This window comes from Idiotropiscis lumnitzeri, chromosome 6 (assembly GCF_059441095.1).
Source record: "Idiotropiscis lumnitzeri isolate Australia: NSW breed Sydney's pygmy pipehorse chromosome 6, RoL_Ilum_1.0, whole genome shotgun sequence".
NCBI lineage: Eukaryota > Metazoa > Chordata > Actinopteri > Syngnathiformes > Syngnathidae > Idiotropiscis > Idiotropiscis lumnitzeri.
In genome coordinates this window covers 3,825,129-3,851,716 of record NC_142396.1, presented here as the reverse complement: position 1 = coordinate 3,851,716, position 26,588 = coordinate 3,825,129, and the positions used below count along the sequence as shown (strand labels likewise).

General features: G+C 45.0%; 2 protein-coding genes across 4 annotated transcripts in view; both read right to left on the bottom strand.

Annotated features, from left to right (window-relative positions):
* Positions 1-5,100: 5,100 nt before the first annotated feature.
* On the bottom strand, positions 5,101-9,958 carry dusp6 (dual specificity phosphatase 6). Its single transcript, XM_088299197.1, has 3 exons — positions 9,260-9,958; positions 7,927-8,355; positions 5,101-6,211 (listed from the first exon to the last, which is right to left on the bottom strand). The coding sequence occupies exons 1-3, from the start codon at positions 9,684-9,686 to the stop codon at positions 5,883-5,885; spliced, it is 1,185 nt and encodes a 394-aa protein (XP_088155323.1). The 5' UTR covers positions 9,687-9,958; the 3' UTR covers positions 5,101-5,882.
* Positions 9,959-12,719: 2,761 nt separating this feature from the next.
* The window catches only part of poc1b (POC1 centriolar protein B), a 38,355-nt gene continuing 24,486 nt past the window's right edge, over positions 12,720-26,588 (bottom strand). Inside the window, exons 11-13 of one of the 3 annotated variants that reach the window (XM_088297605.1) lie at positions 18,018-18,341; positions 17,606-17,723; positions 12,720-12,734 (exon numbers count right to left, since the gene is read on the bottom strand). In XM_088297605.1, the coding sequence (XP_088153731.1) occupies positions 17,607-17,723; positions 18,018-18,341 (441 nt within the window). In that variant the 3' untranslated portion in view covers positions 12,720-12,734; position 17,606. Of the gene's footprint in view, positions 12,735-15,997; positions 16,500-17,390; positions 17,724-18,017; positions 18,342-26,588 lie in introns of those variants that run through there. The other 2 variants (XM_088297604.1, XM_088297603.1) reach the window with 2 other exon arrangements.

Here is a 26,588-nt window from a genome sequence, read left to right as displayed (position 1 = left end):
TTCATGTAGTGTTGTGTTCGAGAGCGCTGTAGTGTTACAGCGTGGGCTGGAGAGTTTGGATGACTCAAAGGCTGAAGAGGAGCCAAAGATAGGTTGGGGTTTTTTTGGACAGAAAGCTTTCATAAGTCTGCATCGTGACTCGCGAGCGAGCCGTCAGGTTACGGATGGACCGCCAACGCTCAATGGGGAAAATGTCCGTAATCGCAACATATTCCTACACCAACGTCAAATATCCATGATGAAGGTGCTCAACCAAACGTCAGCCAGTATATGTTCGACAGTGTCCAGACGCTGTATTGGATTTTTAACGCTTTTGAGCGGTTGTTACAGTCTACAGTTCAATTCAGTTCACTTCACTTCGCAATAAGCTGCAGGTTGGCAGATAGTGAGCGATCCTTCAAAAAAGAAGCTTCAAGCAAGCGGAATTCCAACTAATCATCAAACGAGGAGAATTACATTTGCCTTGAGAGAGTTCTTTTGTATTGTTGTGCAGAAGAAGGAAGGTCCGAAAGTGTTGTAAACTACTTTACTTTATTACACAATACATAGTCTTTTTTTCATACTGCATTCGACAAATCCTGCATATATTTAAAAAAACTAAAACTAATACCAAGAACTAACAACTAAACCGAAGCCTTTTCCAAAAAAAAAAAGCTTGCTCTGAAACCCATTCAAACGAACTCACTGTAAAAAAAATATATTATGAAAAATTATTATGAAAAATCGCAAATTATAAAAACCCTGTTCCGAAACTGGCCACAAAATGAATTCAACTGTTTTCAAAATAAATTCCTTTTCACACGGAGATGCCACTTGGTTCCCAACGCTTTCAGGAAGCAGGCGGTTAGCGATGGCTTGAGAGTCAAGTGAAGCACCTACGTTCAAAAAGATAGCCTTTGATAGTCCTGCAGAAAAAGTCAGGAACCGCATGTCAACTTTTTGCTTTGCAGCTTTTCCTGCGAGACGATCAAAGCGGATCGTGCCGAAAAAGTTGTCAACCGTGCGGTTGACGACGGTTTGTGAACTAAGTGAAGCCACTATGTACACACTCCTGTCCTCCCACTGCACACATTCCTTCCTGGAATTTAAGAGGTGGCGTGGGATTTTTACGTCTTTAACCAGAAGGATGCAGGAAAGAACTCAAGCCGAACTCATGCAGGAACAATTGCCTTGTTGGCTGCATCGACAAGTGAGGAAGTTGATAATGCCAGGAAGCTGATAATATAGTTGATTGCCACTCCCACTTGAAGTTTACTGTTAATCTCAAGATAAACCAACGACACACAAATTGTGGATTTAAAACAGGATGGGATTTTAAGCAAAACGCCATAGATGGGCGAACAAAACTAGCATCTCTGTTGCAGTAGTTTTAATTCTAAAAGCGGCAGATATTTGAACACTAACAGTGTAATCGCATATTTCTGTCGTTTTCTTTGTCACTCAGTTGTGAAAATTTGTAGCTTGGGTCTGACGAGACCTCTCTGAAGTTAAACGTGTCAAAAACCAAAGAGGTGATTATTGATTTTAGGAAGTCTTCTTTCTTCTTTTCCACCTAATTTTGACCGGACGGAGAGCGACATCTGTTGGTTCTGTTAATCTATTAGTTCCAGCAATAAGTACCAAGGAGGACTAAAAGTTACTTTGATCATGAAGTGAAAATGCAGCTTTAAAAAAGGTGGGACACACACACACACCGTTTGGTGTTTGTGGTTGTTTCGTGAGCCATCTGTTGCTTCCGATGAGATTTTGGGTCACAGCCTGTTCCCTGAGTGGGATTAATAATCCGCGTGTGTGTGTGTGTGTGTGTGTGTGTCCGAGTGAAAGCAGCAGCAATGAGATGATGATGATGATGATAGCGTGGCTGGCATGCGAGAGGGAGAATGTGCATTTCCATGTGTGTGTGTGGGTGTGTTTTTGGAACGTGTAACAGGATCTGCGAGGGCAACAGGAAATTGCTGGCGTGGACGAGACGGGGGTGACTGTGACATGAGACAGGTGGGGGGTAAAAAAGGGGGCGGAAGCCAGCTGTCAACGCGGGGCGGGGCAGGCGGAATCAAAATAAACATCAATATCAAACGTATGCTGTATCATACAAACAAGAGACATTTGAAGTCAATTTATCCAATGATTAGAATATAAATAAATCTATAAATTTGACTTTTGAACACATAAAAAAATAGCACAAACAACAACAAAAAGTGAAATCAAATTGCTACATGTAAAAACAAATAATACAAAATACCAACAAAAACAATTAAAGTGAATCATATATAAATCAATTAAACATTCACAGTAAATGTAAATAATAAAAAAAAATTAAAGTAGAAAATAAAACAATATAATTAATAAAACATATAAATCAATTTTAATATATAAAATTAAATTAAAATATTATAAAATATATATATATAAATATATATTGACAATCTTAACAATTACAACATTTTCAAAATAAAATCAATAAATAAAAAAATAACTATTATATATTAGTAACTTTTACAACCAATTCCATCAATATTGGGACGTGTAAAATGTAAATAAAACCCAAATACAATGATTTGCAAATGTTTGCAAAAACTCTATTCAGTTGAATAAACTAAAAAGAATTTAATGTTCAAACTGATGAACTTTATTGTTTTTAGCAGATAATCATCAACTTGGAATTTTATAGCAGCAACAGGTTTACCACTGTTACATCACCTTTTTTTTAACAACATTCAATAAACATTTAGGAAGTGAGAACACAAATTGTCGAAGCTTTGTGGGTGGAATTCTTTCCCATTCTTGCTTGATGAACATCTTCAGCCGTTCAACGGTTTGCGGTCTCCTTCGACGTATTTTACGCGTCATAATGTGCCACACATTTCCATTGGGACAGGTCTGGACTGCAGGCAGGAAGTCCCACTCTTTTAATGACGAAGCCATGTTGTTGGCATCATCTTGCTGAAATAAGACGTTGCTTGGATGGCAGCATCTGTTTCTCCAAAGAAAGATGGAAGATGGAAAAAAAATGTTAAAATCTTTTAAAAAAAAAACAACAAGACAAAACAGGGAATCACATTTACCTTTTCCACAACATTCCATACTTTCTGGATAAGGTCCAGCAATTTTCCGAAACTTTGCCAGCTGATAGGCAAGTGAAAGAACTAAAAAGGTGGGAGAGTTGGTTGCAGGCCGGCTGTCAACACCTGGCGTGGTCAGCCGGGGAGGGTCAGTGAAGGGGTTGGCGTGGACTGAAAGTGTTAGCAGACGATTAGCAGGTGCGCCAAGTTTAGCAGCATCGACTTCATGTCCAAAGGGAGGCAGGATGCCAAGTCAAAGTTGGATTTCCACCAAGGAACTTTTTGTCCTTGGTACCTTCATGGTTTACCAGGTTTTTTGGCACGGAAGCATTACACTCTCGCAAATGTATTGACGATAAATATTTTCAATATTTTTATTGGCTTTGAAAAAGAAATTATAATAATCTTGAGGCAATGTAATGATGCAAAATTTAAAAAAATATATTTTTGACAGACATTACAGAAATATTTTTTAATTTTTTTTAAATGATATTTGCTTTGTTCTCCAGAAAAATACCCCAAATAAATTTTACTCTTTGCATTTCATCTTTAAGGACTGTTTGTTGTTGTTGTAAGATATGAAATGTACTTTTGTGCTACTTTATTTTAATATTAGTTTTGGAGAGCCAAGGATTTTTTTTTAGGTGCCAATTGGTGGAAAATCTTTGAGAAGGACTGGAGTATGCAACTGGCATTGAAGGAACTCGAGCATTCCGGCGTGCCAACCTAAATTTAGCGGCACTCGCCACGACGCCCGACACCGGTCGAGGCCGTGGACAGGAAGAGTCGAAGCAGGGGTCCGCGCCTGCCGGGCATTCTCCGCGTGCCCACCCTTGCCTGTCAATCACGCCGATTCATTTAACTGCAGAATATTGCCATCGCAAACTGTGCACCGTTCACTATAAGTTCGAAGTAATGGGATTTCTGGTGAAAATTCAGAAAATCAAAAAATTGCAAATTCACCTTTTAGAGGCGGGGCCTGGTGGAGTGTGAATCCCACAGTGGAAAAAAAAAAACACTAAGCAGTTGGATGGAAAATTTCAAGCCGTCACGATGACATAACAAAAGACATGAATGTGTAACAAAAATGACTTTCTTCATCACTCATTTGTTCTCGAAGCAATGAGTAGCTCATCATCGCAACGCTTACCTTCCTCACGTGGCGAACTCTACGATGACCCTCTGCAGCCGTCCGCAAAGGTGCCCGACCAAAAATGACAATGTTGAAAAAAGAGGCAGCAACAGCAACCCTGAAAGTGGAAATTTATTGTAAGACATGAAAGTGAAATGTTCATTTTTGGTTAGTTCCAGAATGAGGTCTGTCTGTTTGTCTTAAGACTTGGTGAAGCAGCATGAGGCATGACCTTTCAAGAGTATTTTCACTCTGAAAAATATTTAAAAACAAAATATAAGAAACAAATAATGTCCTAATATATTTTGGGGCCATTATTTTGACATTAGCTGCAATGACTTTGAATGGACAAAATGTGACGACAAGGAGGGAGGAGGGGGGGGCGTGGCCATTAATCGGAACCACTTATTTTTAGGGGGTGTTCTCAAATCATTTATTCAGTGATTTATCCAAATTGATAAAATGCAAGCTAACATCATTTTTATGATAGTCTATTTTTATGTATTCAAACAAAATCAAAGAATTTAATAATTGTACATTAAAAACGTCATCTCTAATAACGCAAGGGGAACTTGAGTGCTGCTCTTCAGGTTAGCATTTTTGGGAGGGTTATTTGTATGTTACTTGAATTAAATTTAATGAGGAAACCACGTTCCAAACTTGATTTGATGCATCGTGCGCATGTGTGAGGACTTGTATGCAAACACACACACACACTTAAGTGCCTCTCTGTCACGCAAACATAATTCTTTGATGTCTCATGGGAAATGCCCGAGGGCCAGCCAAACCAAAAACAAAGCAAAGAAAAACAAAAGCAAAAAACTTGCACACCTAGACCAAACGGCTGGACGAACCAGTCTAGACTTTTTATGGCAACGAGGCGACAAGGACACACCACACAGCATATTTCGTAGACAAAATATCCATTTATTAATAACTTATCTTTACATTCATAGGAGAAGGAAGGGAGGAGGCGTCCACATTCTTTTCCTCTCATCATCACATTTTCTCCCCCCCGAAGAAGACGCAGCTTCTAGGGACCCTCACCGCACACACACACACAGAAAATACCTGCCCCCGTAGAAAGTCACATGAGGAGGCTAAATGAATAAGGCAACCTCAGCTGTACTGATTTGTTGGGAGGGAGGTGCAAAGACAAGGCCTGTGGTTGGCTCACAGCTGTGATTCCCAAACTTTGCGCTGTGGGAAATCATTTATTATGAAACATTTATTACCTCACTCTATTCGTCCTCGTATTCAAATCTTCATGTGTGTTTCTTTTATTTCTGAAAGACACACTGTCAGGTTTGTGAGGAAAATGAGATATTATTTCAGGATATATATTTTGGGACATTTTTCGAGTATGCGATTGGGAAGACACTGCAATAGATTACACCTCCTTTTTGATTGATTGATTGTTTTTTTTTTTTTTTGGCATAATCAACAACTATATACACAAGAGCATCCATTTTGTGTCTTCACAGAAGACGAACGCAAAAGTCAGACCGAGTCCGCGACTCAAAAACGGTGGTCCGGTTTGAACACACGTCATCACGGGGATCATCGTCCCTTCCCCCCGTCCGGTTTCGTAGCGACCGCCGGCCGCATTCGGCCACATCGGGCAGAAAACTCCTTCCGGGACGTTAGGAGGTCGTCAAATTTTCACATTTTCGTCCGTCACCGCCCACTCACGTGGACTTGAGGGGGTCCAGCTGGAAGACGTTGTGGTTGGTGGGCGTGGTGAAGTAGAGGGGCTGGCTACCAGGTGGCGTGACGACGGTGGCGAGCCGGTTGTCGCAGGGGCTCTTGAGGGCGAGCGTTCGCTCGAAGTCCAGCAGCTGGCCCATGAAGTTGAAGTTGGGGGAGATGTTGGACTTCTTGGTCTTGACGATGTCGTAGGCATCGTTCATGGACAGCTGCAGCTTCTGCATCAAGTAGGCCACCGTCACCGTCACCGAGCGGCTGATGCCGGCCAGGCAGTGCACCAGAACGCCGCGGTGTTGGCCCCGAGCCTCGTCTGGAAGGAAGAAGGAGGCTCGTTAACGTGGAAACCAGCGATGTTACAGCAGACCATAGAAAATGATTGTTTTTTCCCTAAATCTGAATTTTATTTGAAATGCAAACAATAAATAATCAGTGACTACAGTAGTAAAAAAATAAAAGTTTTATTTCATCAGTCACTACAGTTGACCATTTTTATTTTCAGACTTTGTAAAAGCAATTTAACTTCATTTAATTTGACTATTTCATTTTAGTAAGGGACTTTTTATTTACATGCTTTGAAATGGTTTTAAAAAGCATTTTTCTTCAATATGAAAAGCATTTTTTTTCTTATAAGCATTTGTTGAGATGGCATTGGGCACATATACCATAAAAAAAAAAAATAATGTGTTCGTCGTCCGTTACTTAGTGGACAGCTAACCAAAAGCTGACATCAAGACTGATGCATGTTTAGAACGCAACTTTTTGTTAATCGGCCCTCCACTGTAGTGACGGACGTGCTTATTTGATGGCTTGCTAGTGTAGCTTTGTCCTTGTTTCCTTTTGCTGAACACAGCGTATGTTCCTGAACATTGTGTCTTTGACGCGCTGGCCTCTTATCAGCACTGAGGGAAGTGCTGGAGATGATCAGCAGCGCCGCAGCACTCCCGTGTTACGCTACCGCGGGCTCTTGTGTAAGAGCTGCACTAAAAGGTCCCGGCTGAAACCCGAGAGCAAAAAGCCGGACGGTAATTTGAGTGTGACAGGAAGGAAGCGCCATTGAAAGTAATCTAGGACATGCCCCCCCCTTCCTATTACGTGAACAAAAGGAGCCATTTACAGGCCCTGTTGACATCCTGTGAGCCTTGACAGCGCCCTCATGACTCCAGCTGCCTTTCGCAGCCCAAATGGCGCCATTGTCACGGAAAGGCGAGCGCTAATAGTCTACGCTAACACAAAACAAGCAGGAACGTCCACACGCTTCCTCTCTGGAACGTCGTCAGCAATTTTATCACATGAGTCCACATTGGGTTCGATTTATATGCTGATGCACTTATCCAAGACATTTTCTTGAGCCCAATGTCTCTTTTGCGGGATATGCAGTACAACTTTTTGGGTGAAATGACATGATTGGGAATTTGGGGAATATAAATATTTTTTTTTTTTTGCACGGCTTTTCTAAAAGTTCTGTTGTTTTAGCCACGCAAACAAAGATTGAGGTGCGGGGTTTTAGTGATTCAATATTCAAAACATGAATATTTTTTTCTCTTTGTTTCAGGCATGTCCTTTTGTCAGTCTATTGAAGGTACAAACTGTTGATTTTGAAAGCAAGAAAATGAAAATTTTCAGTTTTAAAAGCAGTTATCTAGCATGTGCTTTAGCTCTGTCGTTTTCCCTTGAAAAAAAAAAAGCAGTTTCTTTGGCATGCCCACATTTTTATGCCATCAGTCACTACAGTGCACTATTTTTTTTATTTTTTTTTAAAGCAGTTATATGGGATAGCTATTACTTTGCTAATCTATTTTATTCCATTTTTTTGCAGCCAAATTTAATTTTTCTTACAAAAACTTGGAGGAAATGCTTTTCAATGAGTTTTGAGTCTGAAATATGCAGTTTTTTCTCTACAAAACGCAAAGATATGTCCTAAAATGGGCTTTTGTGTTTGTCTCTAGCGCCACCTGCTGCTTTGGCATGCATTTTACTAGATGTGAATGCGATTGTGTTCAATTGGTAGTCCATCGCTCAACTTACCGATGAAGTTGATTGCTTCGGGGAAGAACTGCGACAGGTTCTGGCTCCAGTGGTCTGAAATGGGGATTTGCTTGTACTTGAACTCGCCCGCATTCTCGAAGAGGTTGGGCAGGTTAGGCGTGACGTTGAGGATGTACTTAATGCCGTACTCCTCCAGCACATCCAGGTTGGTGGAGTCCTTGGCGCAGCCCAGGTACAAGTGGGGTAGAATCTCCACGGGGAAGGACGGCTGTGGGTTGGACAATGGGCTGCCGTCCGAGTCGGTGGCGCTGCTCGTGTCCACGTCCGACTCGATGTCTGACGAGTCAGAGCTGATGCGTAGGCCGCCCAGGCCCAGGACCTGCGTGGAGGGGGGGCTGCTGTCAGAGGAGCCATCCAGGTTGGTCTCGCACAAGTTGGGGAATTCAGCCTGGAACTTGCTGAAGCCGCCTAGAAACAGAACATTAATGTTAATACAAGGTCCCGTGTGGCGCTTCAACAGGACCACATACAGCCTGGGGGCCTTTGGTTGCCCACCACTCATTCAACACACAAACAATTAACCACATCCGCATTCATAAAAGATAACCTCGACAGTAGTTGCTGGCGCGGCTAATAATAGAACCATGCCATTTTTTTTGGGGGGGGGCTCATGTTTCAATCAGAAAATATAAAAATGTTTGTTTTGTCATTTATTTAACTTGAAACTTTCTTGCAATTTGCTTTTTTTCTTTTAAGTGTGATAATTTAAAGAACATTAAAAATCCAATTAACTTACCCAAATTGTTATAGTTTACACATAAAAAGATGGGGGTCTGAACTTATCAAAATGTGGTCAAAAACATTAAAAAACTAACAATACATATTTAAATAAAAAAAAATAAACATTTTATGGAATTGAAGAAAGCATGCATTTTGTGATGTATTAATCATAAAAATGCTGGAATGGTTTGAAGTGTGGTTTTATAGTAAAATGTTAACTACATACATTTAAAATGATCAAAATAAAAAATAAACAAATACACAAAAACTACCGACCTTTTACATTTAAAAATCATTAGGCAGAAATAGACAAAACAAAAATTAAAACATTAATAAAATACTGAAAATATATATTTTTTTAGAAAAAACTGGATTTTTTTAATGTAAATCAAGTTCTGGCTTTTTCATGTGGATGAAAAGTCTCGAGAGCTTTATAAATACTCCCCCCAAGCAACTTGAAAACTTCATTTTGAAACAAAAATAACATTGCAACAAATACCGAAATCTAGTTTGTTTTTCTTAACGTTGGGTCAGGAAACCAAAGTCTAAGCCCAGCAGCCGCAAGTGCGGCGGTTTCGGGGGACCAACTCACCCTCCAGGTAGAAGGCCTTGTAGCCCTCGTCCTTCATGCGGCGCAGCAGCAGCCCCAGCACGGAGCCACCGTCCACGTTCTCGTTCCACTCGCGGCTGTATTCGTCGTAGAGCACGATGGTGGCGCTCTTGCACCGCCTCGCGAACCGCTCCCGGTCGGGCCCGTCGGCGAGCAGCGCCCGCACGGGCAGGTTGCCCTTGCGGAGACGGCGCAACATGAGGCCGGGCAGCGCCACGCTGATGGCTCCCTGGACGTGCGACGACTCGTACGGCTCTTGGCCACGGCAGTCCATGAGTAGCAGCAGGCAGTCGCGGCGCGGCGCGTCCAACTGCTCGCGGAGCCACGAAGACGTCTTGCTCACCGCCATGACCACCGAGTCAAGCGGCTGCTTCTGCAGGGGGGCCACGGGCTTGAACTTGTCCAGCATTTAGACGGGATCCGAGCGGGGGAAGCGCTGTTAAATCAATGGGCGGGTGGGCTCCGTGTATGTCGGGGTTGTGAATGAATCCCACACCTGGTTCCTGCTCATTCGAACCGCTTCTTTCTTAACGAGCCCACGCCAAATATAGACCGACGGGCTCGAATTTCCAGCAAACGTCGTCCGGAAGCTTGAATGAGTCGTCGTCAGTGTTTCCTCGTCGTCCCTCGTCTCTCTCACTGAAGCCCGGAGAGCGGCGCGAAGCTCCTGAATGGCGGCGGTGGAGGTGGAGGAGGAGGAAGGGGGAGGGAAGAGGCGTGGCCTGAGCTCGAAATTCCAATCACTAGCCAATCGCAACAGGCCCTTGTGGCGGTCGTCCTAGCAACGGGGTCCGGAAGGCGCAAAACGCCCTCCTTTCTTCCTCCCTCCGCCCCCCTCTGTGTTGATGAATTGGTAATGAGTTTGTCATTCACAAAAAAAAAAAAAGGGGGGGGGGGGGGGGGAGGAATTTCCGCTCCGGATCAAGTGAGTGCAAACACGATGAAGAACTGCGGAAGGAAGGAAGGAGGGATGGAGGGAGGACAAGGGGAGGAAGGGGGGAGTCGGCTTTCACATGCTGCACCAACACAATCCCATCACGCAAAAGTGTGTTGTTACAATACAAGTAAAAGTCAACACATGCAGCACTCAAACGCAGAACTATATAAACTATGCACATGGAATATAATTCTAATGAATTCATATATGAATCAAATATTTAAAAAAAACAACAACTAATTGAACAATTTTTCATATAGATTTTTTTGTGCACATTAAATTATTTACAAAACATTTCCTGCTTTTCTACAAAAAAAAAGTGTTATTTTTCAGACAATAATTTGAAGAGATACTTTTCACTAGCCAATGATAATGTACTTAATAAAAAGTTTGGCTTTTTTAATTGACGTTTAAAAATTTAGGATTTTTTTTTTTAGCATTCAACTCCATACCTTGAACCCCACTCCTACCCTAAAAATGTTTCCTCGTTGGCTTTAAGGTTATTTGCCACTAATTATTTTTAAATAGATCTTTAATGCAGATTTGTCATGTCTTATAAACAATGTGGTGATACATTACATGATTTTGAATCAAATTGGACATCAAACAACTTCTAACCTCGACATTTCAGTATTTCTCGTTGTATTTTCCCTTATATCATAGTCATTCATACACATGCAGTATAATTTTTTTACAATGTCTTTTAACAAGTTTAAGTGTGTTTAAAGTTCAAACTAAACATTTTTACATATTGTCAGAATGGGTGTGTCTGGAGGATACAGAAAATCCTGTGATCAATGGAGGGGGCCCGTACAATCCCCTGCTAGTTGGGGGTCCTCTTTTGGCCCCAGAACTACATTGATGACATGAGCGTGGCACTTCCTGCTGAAAAGCGGCCCCCATGGCCTCTAAATGTACCCGCAGAGGTCCTGCTCTAGTTTTGAAGTAACAAGCATGCCCCCACTGAGGGGGTCCAACATGGGGCTGGGAACAAAGCGTGTGTGTGTGTGCGTGTGCACGTGGGGGTGTGCGTGCGCGTGTGCGCGCGCGTGTGTGTGTGTATGTTAGCATATAAGTGTGAAGCGGCTCCAGCTTGAACGCGGGGCCCTTGTTACGCCCCCTTTACCCCCCCTCCATGCAGTGAATGGAGCCAAGCTGTTTGCATTCATCTTTAAAGCTATTGTGCTCTAACACGGCTGCTCCTTGCCGTCTGCTAGACCTTCACTTCCATTGCATTTGAAGAATTTTGGAAAGATTTTTGGGTCACGTGTTACTAGCCTGGGACGAGAACATTTATGCATAATAATTAGATTGTTTATTCTAATACAGATTCATTTATTGCTCGTGTTTATTAAAAAACACACGGGACGAGGACCTTGGAAAACATAATTGTGAATTACATTGTAATCGTACTATAAATGCGAGGGTGGGCTCGCAATTAGATTATTTTTCAAAATCATTCAGCCAAAATATGCAATACATTTTCCTCATTGTAATGAACTGTAATTCCATTAATCTTTTACAGCCTCTAAAAAACTTTTTTTTTTAATCATTTGGTTGGCCGTGCATCATCGCAGCCTCACACAGCGTCCACCCTTGTTGTATCTACCAGGCTCGTTGCATTAATAAACAAACAACACCTTTGGAAAACGTTCGGTTCGGAAACCTATGTTATTCAAATGTGCCGTTCTGTTAGTCAGAGACGATGACTGTATTGTAAACAAATAAACTGGTTGTTATAAGTGTAATTACAGCACTAATTGTAGAAGTACATGCCTGTCGTATTAGTGTGTCCATAAGAAGCGTGGCTTTATGTGAGACATCAGAAACTGTCGTTAGTTTGGCCGCTTTGTATGTGAGTGTCTGGACGAGAGAATTTTGTAATTGTGTGTTTTGACATGCGACAACATGCGAGGGTGAATTTGGCTGAATTTCACACGCTGAATTTTTTTTCGGCTTGAAGTTAAAAAAAAAGTTGAGGCACATTGAAATAAATGTATCATGGAAAAAAGTTTGAGTTGGTTAGATGAGATGTGAGCCAGTAACTTTGTACATATTAGTTGTTGATTAAGTCTTGGCCTTAGTTCATCTTTGTTCATTCAAATTAGTCTTGGTTCACAAATTAACATTGGTTTCTTTCTCGTACATTTTTGGAAAAAAAACAAACAAAAAAAAACAGTTTCTCAATGTTTGCATGTTTCCACATAAACTGAGCAGCTGATCCAGGGTCAATGAGGACTTCTGAGGCAAAAAGAAAAGTAGGACAGGAAGCAACAACATTCATGTGACTCCTGCTCAAACTGGTATGACAAACACACACACGCACACACACGCACACTGGAACCCGATTAGCGTGTGTATCTTTTGTGTGAGGACAAAGGACTTCTCCGTCTGAGACGAGCAGCCGGTGGCAGAGAACGCGAGGGAGGACGACGAGATAAACTCCTGGCAGAGGAGACGAAAAGTGGGCGTGGTGGTGGTTGTGAGACGCGCGCACACGTGCACACAGGAAACAGCGTCCTGGAAACAGGAAGTATGTGTCACATGACACAGGAGGCAAAGACAGACACTCGCAGACGGTGTCAGCGAGACGGGACGGCGGCAGAGTTCTGCACTTCCTGTCCTTCCGCCCACACGGCCACAGTACATTCTGTACTTCGCGATAACAAATTTCAACACTAACACGTGTGTCGTGGGGGTCACCAGTATGCAGATAAGACAAAATGATAGAATTTTAACAGTTGGGACAATCATGTTAGACGGCACAGGTAGCTGCGATTTTAAGGTAAAAAAAACAACTAAAAAGTTAAGATTGTTGTCAATCATGCGTGTGCTATGTGAGAATACGATTTTTGATTGGAGAGGTAGCTGTGATCAAAGACCAACAGAACTGTTAGTCACAAGAGAAAATGCTTTTAAATACAGGTTAAAAATGATGCTTTTTGCTCCCTCATACCCAGGATAGTCTTTTAGAATATTTTAAAAATCACGTTATTGCTCTGAAAATGCTTTTAGTAATTTTAGTAAACTATTTTTCTCTGTACTTTGCTTTTAAATGTCTTACATTCGTTTTTTTATGTCTAAAATTAATTTGCCTTTAAATGTTTTGCAACTATGTGACGCACATTGCACCTTGTGCATAAAATGCGTTACTTTAATAAAGTTGCCCTGCCAATGTCAGAAACGTTCCTTGTCACCTTTCAGCCATTTTCTATTCTTCTCAATCTTGCTCAGACTTTAAAGGATCATCATTCTATGACAAATCTGTGACTTGAAGCCACCGTCACAACTGCTATCAAGTAGCGCTCCTCAGATTTTCAATAATTATCACTCAATGTCAGGAAAACTACAGATTTTGACAAAAGATCTGATAACCCAAAAACGGGTAAAACAAGATTTGCGCGACACGTTACACACGCTGCAAGACGACCAGCTGCTGTCTGTGCTGCCATCCGCTTGCCATTCACATGCTAATGCTACACAATGTCATTTACATACACTCAAACAAACACACGTGCACGCAAATGGACAATGGTGGCGCTCCATCACTTTGTCTCTGCTTTGTGTGGGTGTGTGCGGTTTTTGCACTTCCCTTCATTCATATCGCAGTGGTGACGAGTTAGGTGCGGATTGACTGTAGATGCATACATCATCACGGAACGATCAGACATCGGTCTCTCGAACACCTAACGTCATGAACGACACGGTTTCTATGTGATGGAAGTGTTGGCAGTGTGGAACAAGTAAGTCCAAAAAGTCGCCCGAACATAAACAAGAACATACCCAACATTGTGGAGCAAACATTAGCGTTTACCGGAACGCTAATCGTTGTTCACGTAACGCAAGATATTCTTGAATATTGAAGATTGGCTGAGTGGGACAATCAAGTCTCTGGAACATAAACATGCAAACACACAACAACGTGGAGGACCCCATGTTAAGATTCAACTGGAATGCAATTCATCATTGAAGACGTCATCTCCACCTGTGCATCCCCAAACCGGGCAGTATAAATAAGTCTCGTAGCACCCCAGACACACAACATTGTGGAGCAACCACCCGTCATCATCAACCGGTAAAGTAATTGTCTCCATGTAACTTCCCTCATTGGTTGGAACATATAATAAATACACAGCATATCTCCCTAGAACATAAAAATGGTCACACACAACATTGTGGAGCGACCTCATGTCAGAGACGATTGGAATGTTGTTTCGACATAACATAAATACTGCAGACTGGGTGGATGAAATAAGTTTAGTAGCTCCCCACAACATAAACATAGAAGCACACAATATTGTGGAGCGGCCACATCAAACACTGCCCAGCGCTCATTGTGCTTTGGACTTGAGTCCCCGCCGGGTGTCAAAAACGTTAGTAAAAGGCTGAAGGGGGTGCGTTTTTTGTTTTTTTTTGTTTAACTTTGACCCCAATTAGCCTTCTTTGCTTTTGCAGCGGACCACCCAGGAAACATCAGGAGGACCCACGAGCTCCCCGAACAAAAATGGGAGCCTTCCCGGGACACAAATTATTGAGCAATTCTTCTCAATTGGCCCGACCTTCCGAGAGTGCACACGAAGCTTAATTGCTACCAAAGAGAAATTGCAGAGTTTTCAGGTCCGTGCAACACAGATGTGAAGCAGTTGGCACTTGTGGTGAAGGGTATTTATGTTGAGAAATATATGCGGTTGTTCTTTGTGGAAATCAGCGTAATTGTTGGGATATTAATTTCGTCCGATTCAGATGTGAAACAGCACTTTACTTTAAAAAGATCTGATCGGATTGGCAGATATTTTCCATTAAATACATGATTGGTGATCGGTTCTAACGTCATAATTTGCGGATTAATCTATGACATCGTTCAACAGGAAGCACCCGCCAATGTAAAGTGAAGCATCTCTCAGAAATTGCAATTCTACAACGAAATGCGTCCACTCAGGAGTCGGGGGATGCAGCCTGCTTTGTCGGGCCAGCTGCCCGCAGGTCTCGTGCGGGCTTGCACGTCTTAAAAGACTCGCTGGCGTTAAGCCACTTAAAAGTTCAAAGCACCACAGCGGCGGAAAGATCAGCGCCTCAGCTTGAAGATCACCGCAGAACGGCTGCACTGCCTTTTAGCCAAGTCGCTCTCTTCTCATGGGAACAAACAGTTCCTTGGAAAGTGCTGATTTTTTACGTCGCTTCCTGCCTTCCGGGTGCTTGAGTGTAAATGTGGTCACAACAACAAGAGGAGTTCCTCTTCTTCCCCGTTTCCCGTCGGGAAACACCCTCAAAGTCTGACGGACAGGACAGGACGCCCTGAGACTGAAATGACAAACATGAAGTGAGACAGGATGGAAGTACGACGGCAATATTGGGTAGAACGTGAGAAAGTGAAAGGGGGGGGAGGGTGCCGGAGTCAACAGGTTTCCGAACTAGTTCCCGACACGTGTTGTTGTTGTTTTTCGTGCTCCCTTTTGCTCGTCAGTTATTTTTCCACCTGGTAATTCATTAAAGGTTACATTTGACGCTACCTATTTTGTCCACTTCCTACGTGAAGGTGTGTTGGTGTGTGTGTGCAGCGAAAGCCGGCGGGAGTCTGGTCAATCCAGTTAGGCAAGTGCAGGTAAAGCGGATAGAGAGATGGAGGATAGAGAAGCGAGGGATAAGCGAGGACAACAGCAGATCTCCCGCAGTCACGTAGCAGGCAGAACGCCACGGCAGAGATGCATTGTGGGACATGACCCACAGCCCCCAAACTGACAAGAGGCAAAACATCGCAGTCGCTCATTCACAAGAAATACAACTTAAGTTTTAATTAAGAGGGCTTTTGTCACTTCAGCACAGGAAAACATAAAAAAAATATACATCACGGGTTATAGACGCAAGAAAAACCCACTCTTAACAAATAAGAGAAAACAACATTTCAATAATGACTTTTATAAACATTCCATATAATGTAGATAATAGAAAGTATTGGGACACAAACACATTGAACCACCCTACAGGTAAAAGGATTAAAAAATGTGTTTGCGGTGGCTAGTGCAATAAATAATAAAATGATGTTAAAAACAAAATAACACACATTTGTAGTTCTGATGAAAATTTGTAGGCTTTGAAGTGGTAATTTCCTGACTTTGGTGAAGGCATTGTGGGTTCAGTTGCCACTCAGTGACGGTACGAACGTGAATGTGAATGCTTGTTGTTGGTCAGTCTCAAAGTGGCCTGTGAGTGACTGGCGACCAGTCAAGGGTGTGGTCCATCCTTCGCCCAAGACTCAGCTGGGATCTGCTCCAGCTTCCCGCGACCCTTTACAGTTTACAGGATAAGCGGTAGAGAAAGTGGATGAATATTGAATTTTTTTGGGCTGAAATAAAAAGATTTTTTTTTAATAATAAAAATAAAAAAATACATGTTTGAATAATCTCTCTCTCTCTCTCTCTCTCTCTCTCTCTCTCTCTATGTATATATATATATATAAATAAAATCAGGCACAAACCTTGTACATCCAAATGTGGTAAAAAAAAAAATCACAAATTGACAAGAATAGTCTATACACCTTGTCATTTTTTACACATTATTTACTAATCTAAAGTGTTGAAAATTGCTAAAGAAAAAATCTATTTAAATCAAGTGTGTATTTGCTAATTTATTTCATAATCACGCTTTATCAAGATCAAATATGACCTTCTGATAATAAAACTGGGTTTGGATGCAGCAGATGGAGAGTGATCTCCTCACTTGCACATTCACGTCACTCACTGCAGTGACAGGTGGTAAGGTCACGTCACTTTGCTGCACGAGCGACAGGCTTAAGCGAAAAAGCGGCGTTAAGAAGCTTCGTAGGATCGGCCGTGTGAGGCGGCGTCCACGAGGCCATCGGCAGAGACAGGAAATGCTGCCGGGAGGCTCATGGTTCTGATGATCAATGGCCCGGCGGACACCTTAAGCTTCTTAAAGCCAAAGAGGATCTTCCTCTCATTCACCGCGCACAACTTTAGGATGGGCGGAGTGGGTGGAGACGGGCTGGATGTCAGCTGAGCAAACACCACCGTGATGGCAACCATTTCATGTTACCGTCTTCAACAGGGGATGCTCAGGTTTAAAATGAGGGTTTCGAGCCAGGGCTTTTGATTCAAATGAGCAAATTGTACTTTTAAAATAAGGAAAAGTTTTGTAGAAAGTAAGCAGCCTTGAAAGTTTGAGTATTTCACATTTATTTGACTTCAGTGTAGTAAACTAAGATCTCTTCCTCGGTTTCGCAGGTGTACCTAATGATGTGTCCATTTCACGTCTCTGGTCAATTTGAACCGTGGCTTTTGTTTGCTTTGCACCACGCCACCACCGCTGGGAGCCAAGTGGATCGCTAGACAGCTTTTCATGTAAGCAAACGCACATGCGCACATTTATTGTACCTCACGTGAGGTTGTCCGGGGGTCTGTCAGGTTGTGTTCTAGCACGATGCGTCTGGGAGAGACACTCCTGAACTTTGTCCTCCGTCAGGCTGAGACGCTCCTCCAGCACTGAAACGGTCTGAGATTGGAAAACGCACAAAAAAACGTTAGTTACATCAGGCTTTAGAGTGCCTCGTCGTTGAATTGTAAGCGCGTAAATGACGCAGTAAGAATGAGTGGAAGTACGAGGAAAGGAAAAGTGGGGGCAAGGTTAAAAAAAAAAAAAAGGCCAACTTTTGAGTGCCTCGTGGTTGAGGGATGAATAAGCACTGATCCTGATTTTGAAGCCTCACTGTATACCGTATTCCTAATCATAAAAATTCGACAAGGGTTGTCAACAACACTCAAAGTCAACGTCCTTGCCATCACGAACCTGCGTGAGGATGTCGAGCTGCTTGACTATGTGCTGCAGGATGGAGTTCAGAACAGGCGGGTGCCCCGATGTTGTCTCCGATTGGGCCATCTGGTGGGTGGTTTCACCGTCATCCGGCCACCATTTTGCGCTGTTGTCCTCTCGCTGCGTTCTGACGTCCTTGTCTCGCTGCTTCCTGCCCCTGTCTCCTCGCCGCTTCCGTCGACTTGCCTCGGCGCCGCTCTCCTCCCTCGGCCAGCCTTCGTCCTCTGTCGTCGTGGCGACAGAAGACGGACTGTCGCGGGTGCGGCCATCCTCGGCGTGGTGGTCATCGTTGCCATGGTGCTGCAGAGAATCCATGACGATACTTTACAATGTCAGGAAATTAAACATATTGTAGAGGTATTACAATGGAGCAGGACTGACCAAGGGCCACAGTCAGTTTTTAAAATGGAAAAATAGGCCAAGAAAAAAAGCTAATATTTGCGATACAACTTTTCATTGCTCATAATTTCGGTTGGCATGCGCTGCAAAACTATCAAATCCAACCAGTCCTAAAAAGGGCCTAAGATCTCTTGTAGGTACTACAAACTCCTGATACAGTCCCAGAGAAGTAAAAGTAAAAAAAATAAATAAATCATTCTTGGTACTTTTACTTCCTGGACTGAAAAGGTTCCAATGATATGTTAAGCAATGCAGAAACTGGCGCAAAAGTACCTAGGCCACTCAAAGGTACTAGTACTAAACAGGGTCTTCTTTCAGCCTGGTACAACACCCCAATTAAAACAAACAAACAAATAAATAAATAAATACATAATCATCTTTGGTGCTTGCCGTTCCAATCAGAAATGTTCAGTAAATAGGTTAACCACAAAACAAAGACAAAACAGTAAATTGAATTAATATTCCTATTTATTTATTATCGTAATATTAATATGATTTTTTTTTTTGTACAAAATAATACAAAGGTTAACCAAAATACCGGAAGTTATAGTTTGGCAACAAGGTGCAACTGTTGACTACACAAAGCTGAATTTTACCACAAAAAAATGGCTATCAATTATTTTTTTTTAATATTTTGACTTAAAAATATAAATGCTACGTTCAACAAATCATATTACAACCCTGAAACACAGTGGTTGACTATAGTAAAGCTTCCGGTAAATCATTTTGGCACAAACATTTGAATTTTGAACCAAAAATGCAACTGCTGACCACCAAAAATAATGCTGTTTGGAAATTATTTTACACATACCAATAATTAAACGTTGCCTCCTGAATCCAAATAATAACCACAATAATTAGCATTATTTAATTGGATCATGCGCCTAATAAGATGTCCAATGTCCCCACATGCATGCATAAACTAACGCAAGCACACACACACGCGCACAAAGGAGGGCGGGAGGAAGAAAGAGAAGGGGGAAGGAAGACGAGGGTGTCACACATTCCAGACTTAATGCACAGAGCAATCGATTCCGGCGTTCTTCCTGTCCTGGCTTCAAAGCGCTGTTAATGATGAAGGGAGAAGAGGAGGAGTGTAAAGACACACAGGAGGAGGCGGCGAGGAGGGGAAGTATTAAACGGAGGTGAACAAAGCTGTCAGTGTGTCTCTGGCCAAGCTATCTCTTCTTCATCTCCTCCTGCTCAGAAGCACATCTGGTTGACATCTGCGAATCTCATTTACACTGAGTGCATGCAGACCCTCCCCCCCTCGCGTCGCCCCATACAGGAAGAGGGGCCACAATCAAACTCGTTCAAGAGGCAGATAAGCAGGACATGCTGAGTGCCAATCAGCAGGAGAACACACTGATTAGGCCTGCTGGCTAATTAAGAGGCATGAAAAGGATAGCATTAGTTTAGGTTACGAAAGGTGGGAGGGGGTTAAAAGTAACATTGTTTAACACAACATACAATGATTTGACTATAAAGGGTTGTATTATAGTAAAAATAAATATGTCTGTTGACCACAAAATGTTGTATTTGGACGCTATAATGCAATTGTTGACCACACACCCCAAAAAATGCATTTTGGCATTTTTTGTTACTGCAATTAAAAATTTCTAACAGCTGACCACAATTCTTTTTATATCTGGAGAAATTTGATTACAGAGAGGTGTACTTTTAACAATTTTTTAAACATTATTCACACACTAAAAATATATTTTGCACAAAAAGATATTTTCTGATGACAAAGTTTCATTTCAACACTAAAGCAACAGACAAAATGGATCAAAATTAATTGTGTAATAATAAGTTGCCTTTGCAAAAATAAAGTTTAATTTGAATAAAATGGCAATGGTTGGCCACAAAAACTTGCATTTTGGTACAAAATTGTAACAGCTCATCAAATGTAAGAGCGAGAGGGGGAAAAAAATGGACAAAAATGACTAAAAGCAGTTGAATTTTGGAATTAAAAGATAACTGTTATCCATTAATAACACACACACTCACAATGCATGTGTGTGCAGCACATGGCAAATGGTCTTTCGCTTGTGTAGCACTTTTCCATCCATTAAAACATCAAAGCACTTCACGCTGACTTTGCATCTAGCTACAGATGACACAGCATCAGGAGCAACTGAAGGTTTAGTATCTTGCTCGAGGACGCTTCGGCATGGTCACAACGGCCGAGGATTGAACCCGCAACCTCAGGGAAGCGACAATTCTACGACTGAGCCATGCCACCCTCATCATAATAAGAATAATTATAATACAATAACAATAATGTAGTATGTAAGATGGAACAGATGATTTTTTTTGCAAGCTTTTACAGATCACGCTTAAAAAACAAAAAAAGGACATATCTCAAAAACCGGATGTGCTTGACAAAAAGTAAATACATTTTTGAAAACAGCGTGAAAAGTGCATGAAATGCCTCTGATTAAAATTTACTGTTGTTAAAAAAAGCCATTTTTTATGTTTCCAAAACCTTTGCACGTGGTTGAATTAGGACTAAGTGTCTTTATGTTTACAAAAAACAAAGCTTCACTGAAGACTCTAAATGAACTTTGACCTTGACAAAACATACTTTAGGCGCACATTCAACTCACTAAAGACAAATATTTCCCAGGAACCGAGTAGGTGTTCCACAAAATGGCTCCTCGCACAAACAAGCATGTGTTGATGCTTATCGACTTGGCATGGATAATCATCAACGCGCTTTGATCTCTCGACACACAGGAAGTCAGGTGACAGACATCTGATGACTCTTTCGTGCAAAGACTGCGCGACGTGTTTGTTCGGGCGCCACGCCCGCAGCGGCGGGAAGACAAAACACCTGCGGCAGATGCGCCACCCACAAACCATGTAAGAGTGTCGCCGCCTAAACAAACGAAATGGCCGCCAGAGGTGCGGTTCTACTTTTTCTTTTTTTTTTTCCCCCCTCCTTCGAGAGGAAGCCGACACATCCGCTCGTCTCTCTCGGCGACATCCGCCCACGCTCAAACCAAAACATCCTGCTTGGCGGCCTTTCAATGACACACACACATACACACGCGCGCACACACACACACAAAAATGTCTCAGCCAAGGCCTCGTCACGGCTCAATCGCAGCACGTCATTCAGAGAAAAGACATTTTTGCGGTCATTCACTTTTTGAGGCAGAAATGTGCCTTTTATGTGACAAAATACAACTTTTTTGTGGTCACCCAGCACCCTTAAAACGGGCTTGCGACCAACCGTTGCATTTTTTGTGCACAAATGCAACTTTTTGTAGTCAAATCATTGCATTTATGTGACAATTTACAACAACTTTTTTGGTTCGACCATTCCATATGAATGCAAAAAAAAAAAAGGTGGCCAAAAGGGCATTTTAACAACTTTTTGTAGTCAATATTTAATTTTTATGCTAAAATTCAACTGTGTCATCAACCATGCTTGACAAAATACGTTGTGTGTTCAACCTTTGCACTTGAGTGGAAAAAAAAACAACACATTATTGTGGTCAAATAGGCCATTTAATTGCCAAGGTACATTTTGCTATCACTTTAATGTCAGAAGTGTAGTGAGAGCCAAAAACATGTAATAAATTGTGAATAGACACTATGAAAAAAAACATTTAAGAATATAACTTTGTGGTCAACGGTTTAATTTTTATGCCAATTTTTTTTTTTGGGGGGGAGTCGGATCGTGTATTTTAATCTCAAGATAGAAGACTTTTTCTGTATTGTCCATTGTGTTTAAGTGCCCAAATACATCTTATTGTGCTTCAATATTGCATTTCTCTGAGACAAAAAAAAAACTACACCAAAAAAAAAAAAAAAAAATCCACTGTTTGCAATCCTAACTGTTGCATTGACATACTTCTTTAAAGGACTTCAAGAAATGACAAGCTACAACATTTTGTTGTCAACCACTGTCAGTTTAGCAGAAATAGAACTTTCTGTGACAAACCATTGGATTTTTTTATTATTTTAAAATACGTCTTAATGATCAACGCACTGCAGTGTACACACTAACAGCAAACCACAAATTCAGGAGTTTTTACTCAGAAGTAGTGCGCCTGTTGAACAGTTCACTCCAGCACTTTTATCACTATTAGAATTATTGTTAAATAAACCTGAATCTCAATTTACAAGCTTAACTGACACACACACACACACACAAAAACATGTTTTTAGTGGTGGATGGTGGTGGGGCTGTGACGGTTCGGGCCGGGGAGGAGGGCGTGGCAGTTCTGTTTGTTACAGGTTCACGATCCACCCAGCCAGGCTCTCCTCCGGAGAAAGTGGGCGTCGGCTCCGGCGCACCTGCAGCTCGTTGCCGGCAATCAGCGCCGGCTTAAGAACCAGCCACGCCAGGAGTCCGACGCCGGATTATCTTGTCACCTCACGTGGTACTGGCTCATGTCTCGTCTTGTTTCCCGTTCGCCTGACTCGCCTTGCTCTCGTGCTTGCTTGACCCCTGCTCTGCCGTCTCCCCCCTCTAGCCGACCTGAACCCGTCTGGTCCCGCTCCGCACGCCAGCGCCTCCGAGATCCCGCCCGGCAAACATCCCGCCAGCGCTCTCCGCTCCGCCGTGCTTCGCGCTACCACGCCAGCCCGACTTCGCCTCCCAACACGTCTCGCTCGACCGCACCCTCGTCCGCGCCACCCGGCACTGGCCCGTCGGCTTCCTTCGACGCTGTCCTGGACGACGCCTGCCTTGCGGTGGACTCTCTCCAGCTCGCATCCCCACTCCAGCCTTCAATAAACCCTGTTTCCCACTCACCTGTCGCTTTCGGGTCCTCCTTCCTTCCCACACGGTTCATAGAACCGCGACAGAATAATCCGGCCAAGTTAATGGACCCCGCGACCACGGACCCCCTGGGCGAAGCGCTTGCCCACCAGGGCAGCGTGCTCGAGCGCCATGATCGAATGCTGCAGGAAGTTCCGGGCTCCCTCCAGGCCATCCAACACCAGCTCTCGCACCTCTCTAACCAGGTGGGTTCACTCGCTCCCCCCTCCAACCTCCCCAGGGACGCGACCCTGGCCCCCCCGGCCGCCGCATTGCATTATGCGGGCGGTCGAGAGCCCCACGTTCCTACTCCCGAACCCTACTCCGGGGACTTGGGCTCGTGTAGCCAATTCTTACTCAGCACTTCCCTGGTTTTCGACCTCCAGCCCCACAGTTACGCTACCGAACGGGCCAGGATCGCTTATACCATCAACTTGCTTCGCGGCCGCGCCGCCAAGTGGGCAACCGCATTGTGGGAGGCGGCGTCTCCTGCGATGTCTACTTACGCGGATTTCAGCCAGGAGTTACGCCGTGTCTTCGACCACCCGGTGCAGGGGCGCGAGGCGTCCCGCCGGCTCCTCTCCCTCCGACAGGGTTCCCGCTCCGCGGCCGATTTCTCGGTGGAATTCCGCATCCTGGCCCACGAGAGCCGTTGGAACGAGCCGGCTCTCCGCGAGGCGTTTCTCAACGGGTTGACCGACGCCCTCAAGGACGAGCTGGCGATCCGAGACGAAACCACGACGCTCGAAGAACTAATCGCCCTGGCCATCAAGGTGGACCATCGGTTGCGGGACCGGCAGGCTGATCGTTTCCGACGCCCCGCCAGAGTCGCCGCCCGGGCAGCCATTCCCCGACCCGAGGTTCGCTCGCCATCGCCGGTTCAGCTATCCACCGGCGCGGAGGAACCGATGCAGGTAGGAAGAACTACTCTGGACCCTCTGGAGCGCCAGCGCCGTCGGTCCCATCAGCTCTGCCTGTATTGCGGCCTCCCCGGCCACGTCTTGATCCACTGTCCCAGTAACCCAAAAGAGCAGGCTCGTCGTTGAGGGAGAGCCCAACGCCGAGCCTGCTGGTCTCCGCTTCTGGCTCTTCTTCCCGGATGTCCATCTCCGCCCGGCTGCTGGGTCCACACACCCCCCGCTCGGTCACCGCGCTGGTCGACTCGGGGGCCGACGGCAGCTTCTTGGACCTGACCCTTGCCCGCCAGCTCGGCATCACCATGGAACCCATTCTGTCTCCCCGAAGGGTGGTCGCGCTGGACGGACATCTCATCGCCCGGGTCTCCCAACAGACCGCTCCCCTGACCCTCATCGTCTCTGGAAATCACCGGGAGTCCATCAGATTTTTTCTGATTCACTCTCCCCAGGTCCCCCTGGTCTTAGGGTTCCCCTGGCTCCAGACCCACAATCCCACCATCGATTGGAGGAGGTGCGTGCTGACAGGATGGAGTGAGTTCTGCCACTCCCACTGCCTGCGTTCAGCGGATCCGCCCCCTTCCTCTACGCTTCCCCCCCCCCCTCCCCCTGACGTCTCCTCCGTTCCCCCGGACTACCACGACCTGGCGCAGGTCTTCAACAAGGACCTTGCCCGTACCCTCCCCCCCCATCGTCCGTACGACTGCGCCATCGACCTCCTCCCGGGGGCCCCCCTGCCCAACACCCGGCTATACAACATCTCCAGGCCAGAGAAGGAGGCCATGGAGACGTACATCCGGGAGTCACTTGCGACCGGTCTCATCCGCCCCTCGTCTTCTCCTCTGGGCGCGGGCTTCTTTTTCGTAAAAAAGAAGGACGCCTCGCTCCGCCCCTGCATTGACTTCAAACCATTAAACCAAATAACGGTCAAAAACAAGTCTTCGCTCCCCCTCATCGACCCGTCGTTCGAACCCCTATGTGAGGCCCAGATTTTCTCAAAGTTGGACTTACGAAATGCGTACCACCTGGTCCGCATCAGGGAGGGGGACGAGTGGAAGACGGCATTCAACACACCATTGGGGCACTTCGAGTATCTGGTGATGCCTTTCGGACTTACCAACGCCCCCGCCGTCTTCCAGACCCTCATGACGGACGTTTTCCGCGACATGCTCAACCGGTTCGTATTCATATACCTCGACGACATCCTCATATTCTCCCGCTCTCTCGCAGATCACCGCCGGCATGTTCGACTGGTCCTCCAGCGCCTCCTGGAGAACCGCCTCTACGTGAAGCCCGAGAAATGCGAGTTCCACGTCCCTTCGGTGCCCTTCCTTGGCTACATCATCGCCAGGGGGCAGCTTCGCCCCGACCCGGCCAAGATCCAGGCCGTGGCGGAGTGGCCCCAGCCCACCACCCGGAAGGAGCTGCAACGTTTTCTCGGATTCGCAAATTTCTACCGCCGTTTCATCCGGGACTACAGTAAGGTCGCCAGTCCACTCACCGCGCTTACGTCCACAGCCACCACATTCCAGTGGACCCCGGCGGCCGCCCAGGCCTTCACCCACCTGAAGAAGGCCTTCACCAGCGCCCCCGTACTCCGGCACCCAGACCCCGCCCTCCAGTTCATCGTGGAGGTGGACGCCTCCGACACCGGGGCGGGGGCCGTCCTCTCCCAGCGGGATCCCGGCACCCAGGTAGTCCATCCGTGTGCCTTCTTTTCCAGGCGCCTATCCCCCGCCGAGCGAAACTACGACGTGGGCAATCGAGAACTCCTCGCGGTGGTATGGGCTCTCCAGGAGTGGCGGCACTGGCTCGAGGGCACCTCGACCCCTTTTTTGGTCTGGACCGACCACAAAAACCTGGCATACCTGCAGTCCGCCAAGAGACTCAACCCCCGCCAGGCACGCTGGAACTTGTTCTTGAGCCGTTTCAATTTTACCCTCTCCTTCCGCCCCGGCTCGAACAATGGGAAGGCGGACGCCCTCTCACGTCAGTTCTCGCCCCCTGCCAGCCCTGACGCTCCGGAGCCCATTCTTCCCGCGGCCTGTCTACTGGGGGCGGCCACCTGGGACATCGAGCAGGTCGTCCGCAACGCTCAGGAGCAGCAACCAGACCCGCGCCCAGTCCCTTCCGACCGCTTGTTCGTTCCCGACACCGTGCGGTCACAGGTACTGCAATGGGGGCACTCATCCACACTCACCTGCCACCCGGGGGTGGCACGCACTCTCCGCTTCCTCCAGCAGCGTTTCTGGTGGCCCCGGATGGCTAAGGATACCCGGGAATTCGTGCGAGCCTGCTCCGTCTGCGCCCGCGGAAAGGCCTCCCACGCGGTCCCCGCCGGCCTCCTCCAGCCCCTGCCGATTCCAAGCCGTCCATGGTCGCACATCGCCCTGGACTTTGTTACCGGTCTCCCTCCGTCCAACGGACACACAGTCATCCTCACCCTGGTCGACAGGTTTT